The sequence below is a fragment of the Heloderma suspectum genome, chromosome 10, assembly GCF_057233095.1.
Source record: "Heloderma suspectum isolate Gila_16-S chromosome 10, 16-S_ref, whole genome shotgun sequence".
In the NCBI taxonomy this organism is placed as follows: domain Eukaryota; kingdom Metazoa; phylum Chordata; class Lepidosauria; order Squamata; family Helodermatidae; genus Heloderma; species Heloderma suspectum.
Genome location: NC_139467.1, coordinates 10188250 through 10210191, shown reverse-complemented (window position 1 = coordinate 10210191; position 21942 = coordinate 10188250). Strand labels below are relative to the sequence as shown.

The 21942-nt window shown below is 45.8% G+C and overlaps 1 protein-coding gene and 1 pseudogene across 2 annotated transcripts in view; both read right to left on the bottom strand.

Moving 5' to 3' along the window:
* Positions 1-5120: 5120 nt before the first annotated feature.
* Positions 5121-21942, bottom strand: part of LOC146337651 (uncharacterized) — a 22655-nt gene continuing 5833 nt past the window's right edge. Inside the window, exons 2-6 of one of the 2 annotated variants that reach the window (XM_084815043.1) lie at positions 15745-16122; positions 9313-9414; positions 8942-9024; positions 7936-7977; positions 5121-6748 (exon numbers count right to left, since the gene is read on the bottom strand). In XM_084815043.1, the coding sequence (XP_084671169.1) occupies positions 6701-6748; positions 7936-7977; positions 8942-9024; positions 9313-9414; positions 15745-16122 (653 nt within the window). In that variant the 3' untranslated portion in view covers positions 5121-6700. The remainder of the gene's footprint in view (positions 6749-7935; positions 7978-8941; positions 9025-9312; positions 9415-15744; positions 16123-21942) is intronic. The other variant, XM_084815044.1, reaches the window with a different exon arrangement.
* LOC146337652 (zinc finger MYM-type protein 1-like) overlaps positions 18427-21942 on the bottom strand; it is a 7109-nt pseudogene continuing 3593 nt past the window's right edge.

Sequence of the window (21942 nt, the reverse complement as noted above, 5' to 3'; positions counted from 1 at the left end):
TTGAGTGGACAATTTCACTGAATTTCTCCTAGACATTCTCCAGCACTTTCCCACAGATAAGGCTCACTATTGGCAGGGGCTGCCAAAGATGGAGAAGCTCTATGCAGTCAGTAAAAACAAGACCTGGAGCTGACTGTGGCTCAGATCATGAGCTTCTTATTGCAAAATTTTGGCTTAAATTGAAGAACGTAGGGAAAACCGCTAAACCATTCAGGTATGACCTAAATCATATCCCATATGAATATACAGTGAATATATTTAAGGGATTAGACCTGATAGACTGAGTGCCTGAGGAACTATGGACGGAGGTCTGTTCAGGAGGCAGCAACTCAATCCATCCCAAAGAAAAAGAAATGCAAGAAAGCAAAGTGGCTGTCTGATGAGGCTTTCCAAGTAGCTGGGGAAAGAAGGGAAGCGAAAAGCAAGGGAGAAAGGGGAAGATATATCCAACTGAATGCAGATTTCCAGAGAATAGCAAAGGGAGACAAGAAGGCCTTCTTAAATGAACAATGCAAAGAAATCGAGGAAAACAATAGAATGGGAAAGACTAGAGATCTTTTCAAGAAAATTGGAGATCTCAAGGGAACGTTTTGTGCAAAGATGGGCATGATAAAGGACAAAGAAGGCAGGGACCTAACAGAAGCAGATGAGATTAAGAAGAGGTGGAAAGAATACACAGAAGAACTATACAGGAAAGATCTGAATGTCCCTGATGGCCATGATAGTGCGGTCACTGCACTTGAGCCGGACATCCTAGAGAGTGAAGTCAAGTGGGCCTTAGGAAGCATTACTAACAACAAAGCTAGCGGAGATGACAGTATTCCAGCTGAGCTATTTCAAATCCTAAAAGATGATGCTGTTAAAGTGCTGCATTCAATATGCCAACAAATCTGGAACACTCAACAGTGGCCACTGGCCACAAGACTGGAAAAGGTAGTCAGTTTACATTCAAATTCCAAAGAGTGTTCAAACTACCGTAAGTTGCACTCATTTCACATGCCAGCAAGGTGATGCTCAAAATCATACAAGCTAGGCTTCAGCAGTATGCGAACCGAGAACTACCAGAAGTACAAGCTGGGTTTCGAAGAGGCAGAGGAACTAGATATCAAATCGCCAACATTCGCTGGATCATGGAGAAAGCAAGGGGATTCCAGAAAAACGTCTATTTCTGCTTCATTGACTACGCTAAAGCCTTTGATTGTGTGGATCACAACAAACTGTGGCAAATTCTGAAAGAGATGGGAGTACCAGACCACCTTACCTGTCTCCTGAGAAACCTGTATGAGGTCAAGAAGCAACAGTCAGAACCGGACATGGAACAACCAATTGGTTCAAAACTGGGAAAGGAGTATGACAAGGCTGTATATTGTTGCCCTGCTTATTTAACTTATATGCAGAGTACATCATGAGAAACACTGAGTTGGATGAATCAGGGGTCGGAATTAAGATTGCCGGGAGAATTATCAACAACCTCCGATATGCAGACGATACCACCCTAATGGCAGAAAGCGAAGAGGATCTAAAGAGCCTCTTGTTGAGGGTGAAAGTGGAGAGTACAAAAGCTGGTTTGAAACTCAACATTAAAAAAACTCAGATCATGGCATCTGGCCCCATCACTTCCTGGCATATAGAGGGGGAAGAAATGGAAGCAATGACAGATTTTATTTTCTTGGGCTCCAAGATCACTGCAGACGGTGACTGTAGCCATGAAATTAAAAGACACTTGCTCCTTGGGAGGAAAGCTATGGCAAACCTAGACAGCATAGTAAGAAGCAGAGACATCACCTTGCTGACAAAAGGTTGTATAATCAAAGCTATGGTTTTCCCAGTAGTAACGTATGGCTGTGAGAGCTGGACTATAAGGAGGGCTGAGCACCAAAGAATGGATGCTTTCGAATTGTGGTGCTGGAGAAGACTCTTGAGATCGATAGGCATATGGTCAAGGAACACCTAATTACTTTAAATGAGTTCAAATCTCCAGGGCCAGATGAACTGCATCCTAGAGTAATAAAGGAACTGGCAGAAGAACTCTCAGAACTGCTGTCTATTCTCTTTGCGATATCATGGAGGACAGGGGAAGTGCCAGATGACTGGAGGAGGCGGTACCTATTTATCTACTTGCAATTTCTTGCTTTCGAACTGCTAGGTTGGCAGAAGCTGGGACTGAAGACGGGAGCTCACGCCGTCACGCAGCACTCGGGTCTGGAACTGCTGACTTGCTGACCTTCCAGTCTGCAGTTCAGCATCTTAACCACTAAGCCACCGCAGCCCCAAAGGAAAGGTTCCTCCTGTGCAAGCATCGGGTCATTACTGACCCCTAGAGGGACGATGCTTGCGTTGGCGTTTTCATGGCAGACTATAGCGGGGTGGTTTGCCATTGCCTTCCTCAGTCGTGACTACCTTTCCCCAGCAAGCTGGGTACTCGTTTTACCGACCTCGGAAGGATGGAAGGCCGAGTCGACCTGAGCCGGCTACCCGAGACCCGGCTTCCGCTGGGCTCGAACTCAGGTCGTGGGGAGAGTTTCAGTTGCAATACTGCCACCTACCACTCTGCGCCACACGAGGCTCTATAAAGTGCTTAAATATGCATAAATCATGGCTGCAATATATGCATAACTAAGCACTTTACAGCCACAATTTGCATAAAATATGCCAATTACGGCCATAATTTGCCCAAGATATGCAAATTGCTTACACAATGTATGTATCTTGCCATTTTTAAAGGGAAAAATTTAGACACAATCCACAAGCCAGGCCGGGGTCTCTGGGGAAATCCATTGAGCCCCAAGAGGGCCGGATTGCACCGCAACGGAAGTCCCCCGGACAGGGTCCAGGCAGATTAGCATGACTGTTGCACTCCTGTGCTGCTTGTGGGATTCCTGTGGGCAGCTGGTCGGCCACTGTGTGAACAGAATGCTGGACTCGATGAACCCTTGGTCTGATCCAGCAGGGCTCTTCTTCTGTTCTTAAGAGGCCAGCATTTAACTAATGGAGAGAAATGGTGGGAGTTGTAAGCCAAAGCAGCAGGAGGGCCAGAGAGTGGCCATAAAGTGTGGGGAATACACTCCCGAGTAGTAAGTGGGGGGCAGGGACTGGGAGATCCCGTCACCCACTTCGCCAATCTCTGGCATGCAGGGATTCGCACTTCCCTCCCCGGCACTCCCCCCCGCCCCCCCGATCCCCCCCACCACCGACGAGCGCCGCCGGCCGGGAGCGTCCCCTCCCCGTCGGGGCCCGGCACAGACGCGTCTCCTCCGCTCTCCCCACGGCGGGCTTCAGTCCAGGGCGCTGCCCGGGCGCCTCTGGGTCGCTCCCCTCCCCTCGGCCTCTGCTTCCAGTCTCCGGTGGGCCGGCGTGGGGTGAAGACTTGGCAGGAGCGGCGCTCCCCTCGCCCTCCCCGTCGGGGCCGGCATGCCCTCAAGCTGCCCGCCAAAGAATGGACGCAGCCCGACGGAGATTGGCGCCAAGGCGCGGCCGCTGGCGAGGGCCGAGAATGGGGAAGGAAGGACGGAAGAAGCCGCCCTCTGCCGGCCCCAAGCGGGGGATTTCCGTCCCTGGGGGCTGCGCGGCGCGGCGCGACGGAGAGACGGAGGCGGGAGAGCCCGGCAACGGGCGGATGGCGGCCCAGAACTTCAGCAGGGAGCGGCGAGCAGGTGCGCGCTCGTCGGAGCTGCGTGGCGCTGGACGGACGGACACGCGGGCCAAGTCGGGCGATCGCTTGGCGCAAGGCTGGAGTTGGTTGCCTCTGCCAGGGTCCCCTCCTATCTCCTTCTACCCAAGAGCTTGCAGTGCAACCTTAATAGGGAACTCCGGTTTAACCTCTCTCTCTCTCTCTCCCTCTCTCTCCAATTAGCCTTCTCTCTGGCCCAGATTGCGAACCCCGTTCTGGAAGAGAGGGTGTTGCACCCCCAAACAAGCCTGTAATTAACATCTTATAGGGCGTCCAATAATGTTAACACTGCCTTGTAGATATTAGTGAGATTGATAGCGTTGGAGCCTGGCTGATCTCTTTCCTTATCCCAGAACATGCAATACTTAGCAATGATAAGGGAACTGGGGTGTGGGTGTTGCACCCCAAATAAACAGCACAAGGAATATGTCCATCCATCTCTCTCTCTCTCTCTCTCTCTCTCTCTCTCTCACACACACACACACACACACACACGGCACAGAAGGGACAAAAGAGCATTTCTGGGGGAGTGGGTGTTGTCCCTCATTAGATTTCTGTAAGAACAAGAAAGGTGGGGGAACTATTTGTCTGGGGGTGGTTGCCTCCCCCCCCCCACTATCACCTTTGAAAATGACCCTATTTAATACTTTGTCCAGTGCCCAGATTTGCCCCTGGCGTGCTGGGAGACTGCCAGCCACAAACCTGAGCATATTTAAATACCCATAGATTGCAGGTGTGTGCGCATGGGTATGATACACAGTTCTGGAGAAGGGAAAGCCATTTTCCCTACCGTAATTCCCCACTCCCAGGATACTTAGTATACACTATCAGGCTCAAGAAGGACAATTTCCTCTCTTCCTCTGCCCTTCAGTTCCATTTTGTTGTTTGTTTTTGCTTTTAACTGACACATGCAAACAGTCCGTGCCTCCGCTGTTCCCAACCACACATTTAACTGGTAAGTTCACCCAGCCTGCCTCCCTCTGAGGGCTTGACTGCTATCAACATCCTATAAGTTCCCAGGTTCCTGTCATATAACTTCACAAGTTCATGTGAGCAGTGTTCCTTAAATTCACAAATGTAAGTACTTCTACATACCTAGCTAGGGTGTCCCTCAAATACGCAGAAGCCTCTCCCTTATTTTGGGTGGTCCCATTTCACTTCCAAACTGATAGGCACCCAACCACCAGAGTTCACTGTTGGAGGGAAACAGGGAGAGCCACTACAAGACGTTGCAATGTACCTTGTGTTTTTGGAGGGGGTGCTCCCCTTCCAGCCAGCCATGCTCTACTCAAGGTAACCCCATTCCAATTGCCCCACTGGTTTTCAGGTCTTCTTTCTCAGAAAGCTAGAGCTGGAAGTGAATGGGAGCCTGCAATCATGGCCTGTCCCTTTTTGACTTCTTCACAAGGCCTAGTAATTTTGGCTGCTTTGTGAATAATAAGCAACAATGGACCTGGCAGTATTATTTTTATTTAGATTTATATCTCACCCTTTCCTTGGGTGTCAAGACGGTTAATGGCCATTTTGAATTGCAGACATAGCAAAACAACATAAATCCAGTCATATAATAAGAGCCCCACAGAAAGTGTGTGCATATTTTAAGGTAGGACAGGGGTTTCTTTTAAGAAGCTTGTTACCATTCTCATAACATAATAGCATATGGGTCTATATGGCCCTCTGGTGGTGGTTCCGCCTGATTTCTCTGAGAAAACTTCGCAATTTTTGTGGGTTGCTGCTTGCTTCCCAATTGTGGTGCCTCTTTGTTGCCCTTTTGCCAAAATTGCAGGTCTCCAACTATGCAAAGAGATGCTCTACACCCAAATCATTCTTTTGACATGATCTGTATAGTATTAGCTGGGCTCCTCCACAGAATGAGAGACATTGAATTAGTGAAATTCTTGATATCTTTTTAATTGCATCAACCAGTTGCTTAAAAGCATTAGAGACTTAAGAAATTCTTCCTTGGCATTTATATTCTCAAAAGTTAATATATTTCGTGTTATATGATCAAGAAAGGATTTAGGCATTAGTTCAGAGTTCAGACAGCCCCTTAGCAAAGGATCATCTGGTCTTCTGTTAATTCATTTTGAAGCTCCATTGGTCATACCCAGAGGAGTTGGGCACCTCACAGAAGACCAGGGTTTTAAAATGAAATTGGTGAGAGTTCCAGTGTTCCTTCCCTTGTTGCTATGAACTTCGTTGTGTCTCTGCAGGCTCAGCTGTTGGTCGCACAAGTAACATTTTAATGGATTTGTTTGTAGCCATTTCAGGGAGAGAGTTTCTTGAACTTTTGAAGGTGCTTCACACTGAATCAAACCATAAGTCCATCTAGCCCAGTGCTGTCTGTTCAAACTATTTTATTTATTTATATTTATTTACAACATTGATATACTGCTCCACATCTAGACAGATTCCAGAGTGGTAACTATCAGTTCCTAGCTCTCAGAGGACTCAGGCAAAACACTTTCCACACTCAGATCAACCACCCACTTGAGGTTCTTTTCACTGGCAAACTGGGGGGTTGAACCTTGGACCTCTTTTACGATCTCTACCTCAAAGCTCAGGATGGATGAGAAATTCGTTTGGTTCAAATTTCAATGTGAACTTACCAAGTCCACACTTCCAAAACCTACATATGAGCTGGAACACAATTTGCTGCTGTTGAGATCCATACACAGTGTACACAAAATGTGTGCATTTGAAATAGTGCACACAAAAATGCCTATGTTTCAAAAAAGTGCAGAAAAATGTATGTATTTGAAAAACATGCACAAAAAGTTTTATCCAAAGGCAAAAAAGCCTCTTAAAATATGTATTAAATGCTCATTAAAATCTGTAAACTTTTCACGTAGTAAAAAACCCTAAACAACCCCCCCCTCCCGGTAACCCACTGTGGAATCAAGACAGAAGAAATGTAGGACTGAAAAAAGGGAGCTCCTCAGTGAAAACCTGCTTGACAGATTCTCCCATCTCTACTCAAGGCCTGGACTGGAGTCAGGAGTGGAATCAGTAGTTGGTTGAGTTCATCCATTACCTCCTCAGCTCCTCATACACAACTTGGCTTCCTAGCTGCAGGGACTGAAGAGAAAAGAGGAGTTATATTGGGTGGAAACTCAAATTTCCAACCCTTTCTGCTTTTGTTTTTTTTTCCTGGTCACCATGTGAACAGGGGTAGTGCTATATCTCTTACTCATGGAAGCAGGATACATTTTTGGAAGAGTAGCAAATGAATGCAAATGTTTTAATTTGCATAATTTATACTGGTTGAGAGTAATTTTTTAGTGGAATCTTGACATCACAGCTTGGAATACAAGGTGACCAGAGGTGTTTTCTGACAAGGCTTTTATTATGCAAGTGCCCTGCCCCATTCAAGTTGTCTTCCATTTCCATCCCTCCCATGTTTTTCCACTGCTTCTTCTGACTTTTGTTCTTACCAGAAAAAATCCAATAGGAGAAAAAGATGGAATAGCTCTGCAATGCCTTTTGACTGATAGCGCTAGAAACCCTCCATCTGGAAGCACCTCAGTTATAAAAGATGACAGAGGTCTTGTACCTTTGTAATGATGAGTAGTGGAGGGAATTCCAGGAGGTGCAGCTTTCCTGCAGGGATTAGGAGAAAATATCTACCTGCTGAAATCTCACCAGCTGAGAACTCAAAAGTCACTGGAGCCCTGTCCTCCCTGGAGAACATACAGTGATGAGTTTCATCTTTACTCCCGTTTCTGGCTTTCTCTGGGTCAGATAAGATATAATTTCTGGGAGAAGGATGAAGCATGAGCAGCCTCCAATTACCTGGTATATATTGTTGGAATCAGAACAGTTGCCAGGGCTGACTTAGAACAAATTTTTTTTTAAAAAAAATTGCTGAAAGTCATTTTTGGGCTATTCACTACCACCAGCAGCAGCTGAATTGTTGACGCCAGATGGGGAATTATGGCTCCGTCTTGAATATCCTGCTTATGCTATGGTGGGCAACCTGTAGCCCACCAGATGTTGCTGGACTGCAATTGCCATCATCACTGCCCATTGACTATGCTGTTTAGGGTGGAGTGGAGGAGGGAATTCCAGCAGGTGTGGAAGGGATGGGGAGAAAATCTGCACCTGCAGAAATCTTCCCAGCTCAGCTTTCAAAAACTCAGGAGCTCTGTCTTCCCTAGAGAACTCACAGCAATGATTTTCAGCTTTTACCCCATTCCTGGCTTTCTCTGGGATAGATCTGATACCCTTTCTGAGAGAAGGAGGAAGCATGAAGGGCCTCCACTTACCTGGTATATGTTGTTAGTATCAGAGGAGTTCCCAGGTTTGACCTGGATGAAATTAAAAAAAAGAAAGATGTTGGAAGTCAGTTCTTGGTTGAAATCAGTAGCAGCAGCTGAAATGTTGATCAGCCTTCCTCTTAACACATGGGTGGTGAATCTTTGTCAGCCAGGGGCCAAAGGGTCTTTGGGGAAGGGTCTCAGGGGCTACATTCCAGCAGAGGGTGGGGCCAAATATACAGGACAGGGGCCAAGGACAGAGTGGGAGAGGCCAAAGCAAAATGGGCAGGGCCAGACATCATTCCTACCAATTTGAACATTTTCCCACTGCATATACAAGCCACAGCTCAGTTCTAGGCATTTCTGCTCACTCAGACATTTCATGTTATGTGACTAATAGCCGTTACAAACAACGTAACTTAATAATTAAGTTGGCCAGGGAGCCAATGTGCCTTCCCAGCTCAGCTGCTGCAGAGGGCTGCCTTTCTGCAGCTCTGTTCTCCAGTTGTTGATCAGAGGGCAGAGGTGGGGGAAATCAGGCCTGGGTGGGGGCTTGCAAAAGAGCTGGTGGGCCAGATGTGGCCAGAGATTATGCAACCTACTGGCTTAAAAGTTTGAAATGCACTCCTCACATCTCTTGTAGGCACATAGGGAGCTGCCTTATACAGAGTCAGAGTGTCGGTCCATCTAGCCCAGCACTGTCAATACTGATTGGCCATGGTTCTCCAGGGTTTCAGGCAGGATTCCCTCCTAGCCCTCCCTGGAGATGCTGGGGATTGAACCTGGGACTTTCTGCATGCAAAGCAGGTGCTCTACCACCGAGCCATGGCCTTTTTGCCATCCTCTTTGCTTATTTGTCAATTCCTAACCCTCTTCTTTTGCTGTTGATTGTAATTCTGTAGGACCTTACACCCATTTCATGTTCTTTCAAGCACCATGGTTGGTATGCATGGTGAAAATTAATTTTAAATACTAAGCAGTGGAATTGGCTGACATCTCTAACCCAAGGCCTTACCTGTCCAGAAGTGGGAAAATTCTTTTGGAATGAAGGTGTGGTTAGGGTCTGGGTAGGAGCCCCATCCCTTCGACGATGAGCACCTGAGTGAGGGAGGAGACTGGGAGTCAAATCTTAACATTCAGCCCACACCACACTTTTGCTTTGAATGTGTGGTTTTATCTTCATAGCACAAGGCAGGCAAGCTCAGATTTCCAGTTTGAAGCAGCTAATGGAAGCCTTCAGACACCTTCCCTTCCTCAATTGGGGAAGAACCCGGGAGCCCTGCTCCCCATCCCCTTCCTGCTCTAGTTATTAGTTGCCATTCCTGCCCCATAGTTGGTAGCAGAACCCAGGAGTCCAGGGCTGCTAGCTTCAAATGCGTTACTCACGGAGAAAGAAGTAAAGCAGGGTTCCAATCAGTGCCAGTATCACAGCCAAGGACACGGTAATAATCCAAAGAGAGGTGATTTCTGTTCCTGACTGAGCAGGAGCTGGAATAAGGAAGCACAGTTTTTGGAACTGCAGTGAAGGAAGGCTTAAGTCAGGCCAGTGGTGGCAGTTCGCAATGATGGCAGGCTGCCGCCGCCAGCTCCTAAGCCCTCTGGATGCACGCCAGCAGCCAACTTGTTCCGGGGCATGGTGAGAGCCATTTCCCCACTTTTGCACCATGGCTGTGCCCCGTAGTGGCAGATCCATGGTTTTTCTGGTTCAGTCCATGGAGGCGGATGTGCTCTGTGATATGTTGGTGGTTTGGGGGATTTGCTTTGCAAAAATCATGAAATCAAGAGGATCCCTGCCAAGGATCCATGTTTTTGTGCGTTGGCTGCACCCACGAGTGGCGGATCTGTGATTTTTCTGGTTCAGTCCATGGAAGCAGATGTGCTCTGTGATTAGAGGGTGGTTTTGTAGGTTTCCCCTTTAAAAATCATATGAATTCATGAGGATCCCTTTTTGATTTTATGGATCCTTGTTTTACCCAACCCCCATAGCACACACTTTCTTCTTGGCTTCATTCTGTCAAAGGAGACTGGGAAGGGTTAAGGCTTCCTCTGCCATGCCTGGCACACACTAGTGCAGTTACGCCCAGTGGCCGCAGCAGAGGCAGGAGAGGACTGGAGCGGAGACAGAAATGCCATGGAGCTTCCCTCTCAGCTCCCGCCCCATCCTGCTGCTGCTGCCGCCGCCGCCACCACCACCATCATTGCATACCATGGCAGTTCATCAGGGCAGTGGGAGGCTGCTCAATTATCAGGCAGCTCAAGCACCCCAATGGATCATCTTGCACACACCACAGGGTGCATGCACCCCACTTTGGAGACCCACTGCTCTAGCCAAATAATGTTCAGAAAGTCCTCTCCTCTCCAGTAACACCACCTCTCTCACAATGAGCAAATGGAGGCTGACTCACAGCAAAGCTACCTCCCTCCTCCTCCCCCTTCCTCTCCCCTTCCCGCACCTCTCCCAGTGGCCAGATCTCTCTCAAATTAATACATTTGGCACCTCCACGTCCTCTCACCTTCCCCCTCCCTCCTCCTCCCCTTCTGTGTGATCTTTGAAGAGTTGATACATTTTGGGGACAGCCTGTCTGTGCTGCTCAGAAGGCATAAGAAGAGCTCCGAACATACGAGGCGGACGAAGCACTTGGTGGAGGAGCCGCTTCACTTTGGGGCGCCTCGGTGCTGGGCTGATCTGCTTCATATCACGACGAGGCACCTCCAAATCAGCCTTCACCTCATTATTCAGGCTTTGTACCGAAGCAGTGCGCAACCCTAGTTTCAAGTGCTCTTGTGTGATTTGTGAAAGCTGGTTTTTAGGTGGTGTATACTCTGCTTTTCTTGCTTCATGTGTGCCTAATAGACCAAAGCTGATTTTGGATAAAACAGAAAGCACTTCTCATTCCATTGCCATGAAGATTGGCCCCTGGATGGACTAGTCAGGCCTAAGAAGCAGCATCACCCACTTTGATCTCTTTGCTACCCAATCCCTCACAGTGTCATTGGGGGACCTCTGGAACCCCGCAATCTGGGCCTGAATCTCTGGGCAACTTTCATTGGGGTAATAAGACAAAAGAGCCCACTAAGTCAGAAAGGCAAAGATAAGGGAAAACTGTTGGATCTCTAAAAGCCCATCTCTGAGAGAACGGCCCCCCAAACCAAGAACACTGGAACACATTTCAATGTGTGGGAACCATACAGCATGAAAGTACTCCAGAGGAACTGGCCTAAAAGTGCTACCAGCTCCTGGTTCTGTGCTACAACCATCAACATGGAGTAGAAACCCCATTTTACACATGAGCGCAGGGGAAATGTTATTCATCCTTCAACAATCCTGACTGTATTACAGAGCAATACAGAGTAATGTGTGATAAGTGGTAAATCAGGGCTGCTGTCAGCATCCAGAATCCTCGGGCACTTGCGGAGGGTCCACAGGTGCTGAGGCCTGCTGCACCTGCTTGTCAGCTGGGCCTATTCACCTGCTTGTCTCCCCTGGCCCAATTTTACCTTGTGGTGGTGGGCTGAAACCCACTATTTTAAATTTCCTTTAATGCCATTGAATGATGTAATGTTATGTCAGGGCCTTGCTGAAAGTGAAAATGGTGAGTAGCTTGCACCTGTCCACCAGAGATCATAGCTATGTTGATGCTGCCAACAGGCCCTGGGCTAACTAATGAATGGAACACAAATCATGTCATGGAACACCACCCGTGTCTTTGAGGATGAGGCTTTGAGTAGACACTCTCTTGGGGAAAAAGTTGTGTTTGGGATGGTGATCAAGTTAATCTTGTCTGAGAACTCTATATTTCCTATTCCAGATGTTCCAGTTCCTTTGTTTGCCACTGTACTGTTTCCAGAGTCAAATTAATGTTAAAGCCCTGATGTGAAGGGAGCAGCCCGGATCAGCTTTCTTCCACCCAGCGTGGGCAGGTCCATTAACCTGCCATTGAGGAAATGGAGGTGGGAAATAGAAAAGGGTTGGCTTCGCCATATGAGTTGTCCTCCTTTAGGACCAGCTGCAGGTAACAAAGTTTTTCAAGGTTCTTCCTGGCATGCAGAAATGGGCAACTAAAATGAGCAAGGAGCTGGAGCAATTTGCTTATGAGGAAAGGTTACAACATCTGGGATGGTTTAGCTTAGAAAAAGGGCAAGTGAAGGGTGTTGTGTTAGAGGTATACAGAATTATGCATGGCATAGAGAAAGTGGATAGGGAGACATTTTTCTCCTCTCTCATAATTCTAGAATCTGGGGTCATCCCATAAATCCTCATATCCTACTTGGGGGGTTCCCACAGCGGGCTGGTTGTCTATATCTAAACAGAATGCTGGCTAGATGGACCCTTGGTTTGAATCAGCGTGGCTTTTCTTATGTTCTTACATTAGGGTCACTGCCTGTCTTTCCAATCTTGGTGGCAGGATGTTTGTGTGCACAAACATTTAAAACTGTTGCAAACGAACAGGCAAGCCCCACACTAACAGACTGTGCACCCTCTGACTTAACAAAGATCTTTCCCCCCATCTTAAGCTCATGATGCACACAGAGAGCAAGAGATATGACGAGGGGTGTGTCACAAACAAACAGCCACAGAGCTCGGACTTCTGAACTTCACACTGAATCATTGGGACCAAGTTCTCAAGGATAAAGAGATAACATTATACACTGCTAGTTCAACATCTTCTGACTCTCTAGCCAGATGTCATGAAGGAAATACCTAGAGGCATCCTGGAGAGATCTGAAGCATCAGAAAGAAAATAGCCTTTCAAAGGATGTCAGGCCTAGCCCAAGCACCGCTCTAGTTTTAGAGTCAGCATTGGATTCAGAAGTGGACCAGAGAGGTTTAAAACCCAGTTCAGCCCTGGGAAGCTTGGCTACTGATGCCTAGCTGAGGAAGGGGGGCTGGTTGGGGATCCTATGGCTGTGGAAAGTCAGACAGATGAGAGCCAGGCTTGACCTGGCCTCCCATCTGATTACCAAGCAAAGGAGAGGGAAAGCCCCTTTCAGCCACAGCTGCAAGACAAGACTTGAAGTCAAACCGCTGATTCTTCTAACCTGAGAAATCTGTGGGAACCAAGCAGAGGGAGGGGGCTTGACCAGTGCCACCCAGGTTAAGACATCAACTCAAGAGGGAGAACTGTTCTGTGTAGGACTCGTTTACAGGCCTGAATCTCCTGCCAGTGAGATCGTCTGAAGGAGGGCTCCAATGCCTCTCTCTTCCAAAGGTGCCGAGGTTAAGGGGCCTTTGTTCAAAACAGCTCATCTTTACTGCTCAAAATCTTTCCTACTTGGCCCTACCACCATCTGAGCTGTCCGAGGCACTCCTCACCTGGACTCTCCATCAAATCTGGACCTTTGTCTGTTTAAACCTTGTATTGTTAAAAACCTGCCATGGAAGAGAATTCTGGAAGCAACTTCTTTAATGCCTGGGCTCATCCTGGCACCTGAGTTTTCTGCCCACCTGGGTTCTAGTTTAGTACAAGCCTTGACAGGGAACATCTATATTGCCTGTGACTTTCACCTCTCTGCTGTTAACCTGAAACCTGGACTTAGTCTGTTTGGGAGCATGGATCACAGAGGCCCTGCACGGAAACCTCTCTATAGCCTGATGCTCTCTCACTTGCCTGGACTTATCATCATTCCAATTGCCCAAGATACTGACTTACCTGGATATAACATGAATTATGAACGTGAGACTCTTGTCTGCCCTGGAACTGTTACCAGGAGCTAGAGCAAGGGCTGGTGAGCCTGTGTTAGGAATCCCATCTTAAGAGCCTGTAATGCTCCTTTGCCAGGACTTATTGTGACCCATGACCTTGGCGCATGTACCGTGGAGATTCCGGTGTAGAATCTATTGTCAGCAGGGGCAGTGCTAGGTACCTAAAAGATCTGGGGCTCAGGCCCATTGGACAAAAAAAGGCACAAATTTGCATATGCTAATTTGCATTTACAAATATATCTGCATAATTAGAAATAATTACTATAATTTAAATTTTATAGAAGGCAAGGTAATTAACCTTTTGCTTGCTTTCAGGACAAAACTGTGCAATTTCCCAAATTGTGCTTGCTTAAAACTTACCCTCCACACACCCACACGTTTCCTTGGTCTTTCCTGACCAAATCCAGATGTTGGGGGATGGAGTGCCTGGGACCATCAAAGAACTAGATAGCACCTTAAACACTGACTGATTAACTGCAAATTGAACATGACACAGTGGCAAGGGAGAGCGTAGGAATATATTGTAGACTAGTATGGCTAGCTGGGGAATGCTGGGAGCTGTAGGACATTTTTCTGTGGAAACCTGCATAGGATTGAGTCCTAAGTGATTGATTATTAGAGGTGTGTGCAAATAGCCTCTCAAAATTGTCCACCTTATTTGTGGGCAGAGAAATGGGAGGGGGACAATTTCACCAAATCTCTCCAGGGGGAGGAGAAATTCTCAAGGGATTGTTATAGACAGGGCTCACCATTAGCAGGGGTTGTAGCACGAGCGTTTTTTCTTTTCTCGTAAAGGTTTTTGGTTTGTTTGTGCTGCCACTGCCACTCGCAACGTCATCCACTATGCTGTAGGCTGCCCCCTGTTTTGCATCCACCACAATGCAGATGTGCATGTATGGGGAGTGTTGTGCCTAGAGTATTTGGAAATAGGTAATAGACAAAGATCCACTTTGCCATATCAGTTGACCTCCCTCGGTACCAGCTGCAGCAAAAAACATTTTCTAAGGTTCCTCCTGGCGTTAGGGTCACATTCTCTCCTCCTGTTGGATTTAGTGGCTCCCAGCTGACAGAGATTTCTGGTGGGGTTGCACCAGGGGCTTGAGTTATCAAGAAAGTGCAGGGAAAATGTTAGCTATCTTGACTGGATCACAGGGCAGTAAAGTGTGTGAAGTAGTAACTCAGGGCTGCTGTCAGCACTCATCTTCCTCCGGCAGTTGCTGTGAGCCCACTGGTGCTGAGGCCTGCCCTCTCGGGCCCATCTGCCTGCTTCTCTCCCCTGGCCCAGGTTAACCTTTGGGTGGGTGGCAGCAAGTTGCAACCTGCTATTTTAAATTTCCTGCACTGCCACAGAGTGGTGTAATATTCCATCTCCGCATTGTGGAATTTGAAAATGGTGGGCAGCTTGCCCCTGTCCACCAAAGGTCATTGCTCTGTTGATAATGCGGCTCCCTGCAGCTGTCAGAATGCTTGGGGTGGGTGTGGGTGGGCAGGCAGGAACACGTTTGGTGGTGGGAACCAAAATAGAGTGGGTCGGGCACATGTTGAGGGCCCACACCCCAGCAGGGGTCCATGGACAGGAGCTCCCTGGAGTTGCTCCTCTTCTTCCCATTGGAACCTGCTTGTTCAGCTGCCTCTCACCCTGGCCCAGACAGCAGTGGGAGTGAGGAGGAGGAGGAGATGCCACGGCTTCCTTGCTCCCTGGCTCCCTGCCTGCTCAAGCAAGCAAGTGGTAGCAATGATGAGACAGAGGATGAAGAGCTATGGCAGCTGGTGACAATGGCGGTGAGAAGGCAGGCTCACTGAGGGAGGGGCCCCTGGAAGGGGCCTTGCCAAAGCCCCTCAAAACCTGGAGCTGGCACTGCACCAGATGTCAGGCCCCCCCTGGATCTGGCCCTGGTATAACTAATGTATGGAGCAGAAATCATGTCATGGCGTACCACCTCTTTCTCTGGGGATGGAGCTTTTGTCTGGGCTCTCTCTTGGGAGATAATTTGTGTTTTGCAGGGGGTTGCTGGTCTCTCAGGGGATATGCTCAGAACTCCCTAGTTTAAGGCTCAGCAGAGGGCCAGGTTGCATAAAGAATACAGAATGGCTGGTGAAGAAGTGAAGCATACCTGAGACCTGTATGTCTGCATATCCTATGTTTGCAACCAAAGCTATTTTTTTCTCTACTGTATAGTTTCCAGAATCAGCTGATGTCAAATTCCTGATGTGAAGGGAGCAATCCAGGCCTGCTGTCTCCCGCCCAGTGTGAGCGGGTCCATTCTGCGGTCTTAGAATTGAAGGTAGGAAATATTTGATGATCTGTTTTGCAGAATCAGTTGTCCTCCCTCGGTACCAGCTGCAGGTTAGAAATTTTCTAAACTTTCCTCCTGGTATTAGGGTCACATCCTGTCCTTCTGTCAGATTCAGTGGTGTCCATGTGACAGGGATTTCTTTTGGGCTCCTCCTCTGGGCTCTGGTCAGCAGGAAGCAGGAACTGAGGATGGAGGCTGCAGTGTGGAGAATAAGAGAGGGAACTTCACGTCCAGCAAAATACATATTCCACATAAAAATAACTATTATCAGCCTGTGTATAGGACATACACAGGAAATCAATAAATACCCCATAGGAATGTTTTGGGATGTGGCTTTTTCACCCCACAAAGAGACTTTTACATACTGTCCCTCAACCTGCTGTCCTCCAGATGTGTTGGACTACAACTCCTACAATCCATAGATAATGGGATCTGTTGTTGTTGTTGTTGTTCAGTCGTGTCCAACTCTTCGTGACCCCATGGACCATAGCACGCCAGGCCTTCCTGTCCTGTGCTCTCTCCCGGAGTGTGCTCAAGTTCATATGGGATCTGTAGCACAACTCATTTGGAGTGCACCAGGTTGGGAAAGGCTGCTTAACTGCTAAGAATGGTGATATGACTGCTGTGTCTAAATTACTTGAACACGAAGAAAATAGTGAAGGTTGCCTTGAGTATTTGTTAGGAAGGTGAGGTATTAATCCTGAAAATAAACAATTAAGCAAACAAATTCCATTATAAAAGCCAAAATCAAGACAACATCCCTAACAAACACAGTTACATTTTCCCTAAAGCAGGGGTGGGCAGATTCCAGGCCTGAGGATCTACTGCATATTTTCTTTACTAAAAACCCTGTTGGAGCCAGTGGCAAAATCATAGCTCGAGCAGGTGGACATATGCTGAACATTAAGGAACTGCATGCCTCTGAGCACACGCTCAGCCCAGAAATCTGTGATCCATACCAGAAGCAAGATCAGAAGTCTTTTCACACAATAATCCACTCCTGGTTTCCCCCCAACTGCTCCTTTTCAGCAACCTAATTTATGGGGCAAAAAGCCTAGGTTTTTATTTGTTGTTATTGTTTGGCAGTGAAAACCCCACAGAGATCTACTCAGAATCACCCAGAAATCTTTCAGTAGATCCCAACCCATTTTCTGCCCAAAGCAGAGGTGCAGAATCTCTTTTAGCCTGAGGGCAGAATTTGATTTCAGAGAATTTGGGGTGGGGTGGGCGGCTCCAAAGGTAAGGGGGGGGCAGGGCTAAAACACCTACATGTTGTAGTTTAAAGTTCTTACTGCCAGTTAATAAGCCAGTAACAAAAGCAGGGAAATTACCAAATGATCAATGGTTGGGGGGAAGGGGATTAGGACCACAGGCAGGCTGGATTTGGCCCCCAGCTCTGAGGTTCTACACACTTGGCCTAAAGTATGAGTATTGTAATATACACCTAAGAAATCTGTCAGAGATATCCCTTGGTATGAAGCTAATGCTCTGTCTTTCCATTGGCTTTGCTGAATTTCAGGGTGTGTGTGTTTCACCCTGGGCTTGAGTCATGAAGATACAAGAATTCAGAATGGCAACTTCAGTGGTGGAACAAAAAGAAGGACCTTCGCCTCAAGCAAGAGGCCTGCTCTACGGGTGCAGACATAGGGCTTCTTCACACTAAGGTTTTATCCTGCTATTGAGATTGCTCACTCATGGAAGTTTTCAGGTCCTTTTCATGACATCGTGAACCTCCAGGGCACATCCAGAGGTATTTCCTGGTTATTCCATGTTAAATAGATCAGGAAATAATGAAGTATTAAAATACATTGGATTGTTGCGCTATTAAAACAGCCACTAGATGGCACTATTTCATTGAGTTCTATGGAATCTTGAAATATTGTGGTCCCTGTCTAGGAGCCCACTGTAATTGCGGAAAGGCTGCACAAAGGTAGGACTGTGGATTTTTTCTTTAATGTAAAGGCAGCCATAATTTGAGTGGTGAGCCCACATTGGAAAGTTGTTCATTGGCTTTTGCATAAATGTACCATCTTCTCTGCTGGGATTCAGTACAAGGGGAAACCTGTTCTTCTGGTTTGCAGCAGAAGCCAAATGTCCTTAGGAGTCATTGGTTGGCCCATGGGTGTCTACTGGAATTTTTACCGGGGGGGGGGGGTATATTGCTACTAATATAACATATACAATATATGGAAATGTATACAATTAACATTTAATCATTTAAAAAGTGATGACCTTTTTCATGATGCTTTGTTATTCAACATGTTGAAATTGCTCTAAAAAAACTTCGTATCATCCAACATTAAGGGGGAGTTTTACATAAAGCATGCCAATAAACCGAAAGGTATGCACTTATAGAGCAACAGCTGAAATTTGCTCTATAAAGAGATTTAACATTCATCATCAATTGCATCTCAGTATGAATGGTTGGGAAACTGCAAAGAATTGTATCAATAGTAGGAACACAACATTTATGAGCAGAAGCTGAGAAAAATGAGCTAATTAGGTGTTATTAAATAGAAACTATAAAGGTCTGTGGTCTTGTCCAAATTTGTCAATCACTCTTTGAATTATTTCATGCTTTTTCTCATTAACTTTGGCATGATAAACACTCATCATACAAAGTCCAGATAAATGGTCATCTGTCATTGTTTAACCAGGTTTTCACCCTTCTCATTGTGCTAAATGACCTTTCCTCTGTGCAGGTTGTTACAGGCAACGTTAAAGCAATAATAATCACTTGCTGAATGGAAGGAAAGAAATCAGTGTGCTTTAGTAAATCCAGAAGTCCATTTTCAAATCCCCTATGATCTTGTTTCTCCTTCTTTGACCACATCTCAAACCAGGTGAATGCTTCAACTTCCAAGTTTTCAATTTCATAAACTTTGTAGATTTTTTCAATCCTGTTTTTGAACTCTTCAGTCTAATTTGTGTCATTAGTACTGGGTGAAGTGAGAAGAGACTGAAAATATGCTTGCTTTCTGTAGCAAAATGACTTTCCAGTGATGAGATGATTGAATCCAAGTATGGCACATAGATTGATCTCCGAAAGTATTCCTCCACAGTTGTTGAGCCACCAAAATCTGAGTGGAATTTCTGCCGTCCACACTGTCTGGGAACTGTCAAGTCAATATCCATATTGATTTCCTTGATAACTTTCCTGCATTTTTTTTATGTCCACAGAACACACTTAAAAGGTCCTGGACAATTGCATGCTTTCCTAATATTGAGCTCAATAGCCTGGATGGCTTGTGTCACAGATTCTAGCCTTGCAGAATAGATAGAAATTATGATAAGACAGAAAAGTTCCTGAGGTTGCAGCTGATTGCAACTGATGTGCATCCTGGTGTGTTTTACCTGAAGCTATAGTGGCTAGCAAGTGTAACTGTTTAAAAATCTTTTCAAAGTTGGTGGAAAAATTTCTGATACTTTTGTATTTTGCAGTCCAATGAGTATCACATAGTAATGGCACAAATGGAACAAGATACCTTGTCTTTGTACTGTCATGGAAAAAATTGATGATAGCTTTAACTGTACCAATTGAATTTCATATCTTAGACAGGGCATTCAAGTAATTCACAGCCAGACTGAGTTTATGTGCAGAACAGTGGACAAAACAACTTTGGGATATCTACTCTTTATTTTAGCTTGCACACCACCTTCCTTTCCTGCCAGTGTAGAGCAACCATCATATCCTTGGCTGTGTAGTTTTTCTAGATTTAAGCCAAATTTTGTACACTCACTAATAATTGTATTGGCATCTGAGGTAGCATCCAATTAACTTAGCATTGCAAAACCAAGGAACTCCTCTTGGATAATGTTTTCAGAACCAGTTGTATCAGCGCAATGTACACCAAGTGACAATTGCTCCTTTCCAGATATGTCAGCACTTTCATCAGCAATAATTGGAAATCCAGTTGAAATGTTGGCTGAAGAAACAATGTCTTCCTTTATGGTATCTTCACACAGTTTAATCAGTTCATTTTCAACATGGACAGATGTATAGCGAGCAGTAACTGGAGAACTTTCCAGATGTTTCTGCAGTGTTTCATCTTCTGCTTCAAGGCAAAACTCAAAGAGGCTTTGTATATTTCCACCTGTACTTCTTTTACCCCATAAAGCAATGTCATGTGTCCCACAGAAAATAGTAGTTGACAAGATTGGATATAATTTTTTCCTATTTTCTTCTACTAGACGCTTCACAGCACTATCAATCTGACACACTATGTTCATCTCAGGTTTGTTTTTGATGGCCAAAATGTTTGATGAATCTACTTGTGCATGCCTGTGCCAAGTACTTGAATATGTTTTCTTGCAATTTCATTAAAATCATTGTACTTTGCGCAAGGTGCAATGATGAAGGCTCCCTATACCCCATGATGAGCAGGCTGTAGAAAAATAGTGCAATATTTAGAAAATGCTCCTTTCAGGTGTGTGAAATAAGCAAGCCATGATGAATACTGGGTTAACCATACATGACGGGAGCAGCATGGCCCCTTTGCATCCTTCTTGAAATCATAATTTGCTGCATGTATACAAGTATTCATGGGTAGTTCAGATCACCTGTTAATTTTACTGATGAATTCACATACAATCCAATATCATTAGGCTTAATGTCATCATCCCCCTAACTACATTGACTACATTCAGCTGTTGCTGTTGGAACTGAACTGGAGATGTTTTTTTGACCCTCATTTCTTATTCTTTTCAATGATGTTTCTATTTTGTCTTTTGTCTAATTTGTGCTTAGTTAAGAACTTCCTGATATCAATTTCTAAAAATCTGTCTTCCTCTGTTCTAAAATACTCTCTCTGCTTCTGACTGACTCCTAACTCCAAACCTGCAATACTAACAGTGGGTGAATATGCATGGATGACATTTGGAATGCCCATCCTTGTAATGTAATAGTTAGTCTTCTCTCCCTTTCCCTTACATTCTCTTTCAACACCACCCTTTTGGGGCAAAAGCATAGGATTTTAAAGTGCTGTTACATATCAACATACAGCCCAATCCTATGCATGTTGACCAAGGGGTGAGGTGTGTTAAGCCACGAAAAACCAGTGTAGCTAAGGAACACAGCTTCCCTTGTGATGCGATCTCACACTTACTTGGAAGTAAGTCCCAATTAATTACTTCTGAGCAAACATGCATAGGAACCTGGAATGTAAGATCAATGAATCAAGGTAAGCTGGAGGTGGTCAAACATGAGATGGCAAGATTGAACATCGACATCTTGGGAATCAGCGAACTAAAATGGACAAGCATGGGTGAATTTAATTCAGGTGACCATTATATCTATTACTGTGGGCAAGAATCCCTTAGAAGAAATGGAGTAGCACTCATAGTCAACAAAAGGGTGGGAAAAGCAGTACTCGGGTACAATCTCAAAAACGATAGAATGATCTCAGTACGAATCCAAGGCAGACCATTCAACATCACAGTAATTCAAGTCTATGCCCCAACCACTGATGCTGAAGAAGCTGAGGTTGATCGGTTCTATGAAGACCAACATCTTCTAGAACTAACACCAAAAAAGATGTCCTCTTCATCATAGGGGATTGGAATGCTAAAGTAGGAAGTCAAAAAATCACCGGGATAACAGGCAAGCATGGCCTTGGTGTACAAAATGAAGCAGGACAAAGGCTAATAGAGTTTTGCCAAGAGAACATACTGATCATAGCAAACACTCTTTTCCAACAGCACAAGAAGCGACTCTACACATGGACATCACCAGATGGTCAATATCGAAATCAGATTGATTATGTCCTTTGCAGCCAAAGATGGAGAAGCTCTATACAGTCAGTCAAAACAAGACCTGGAGCTGACTGTGGCTCAGATCATGAGCTTCTTATTGCAAAATTTCAGCTTAAATTGAAGGATGTAGGGAAAACCACTAAACCATTCAGATATGACCTAAATCATATCCCTTATGAATATATAGTGGAGGTGAGGAATAGATTTCAGGGATTAGACCTGATAGACAGAGTGCCTGAGGAACTATGGATGGAGGTCCGTAAC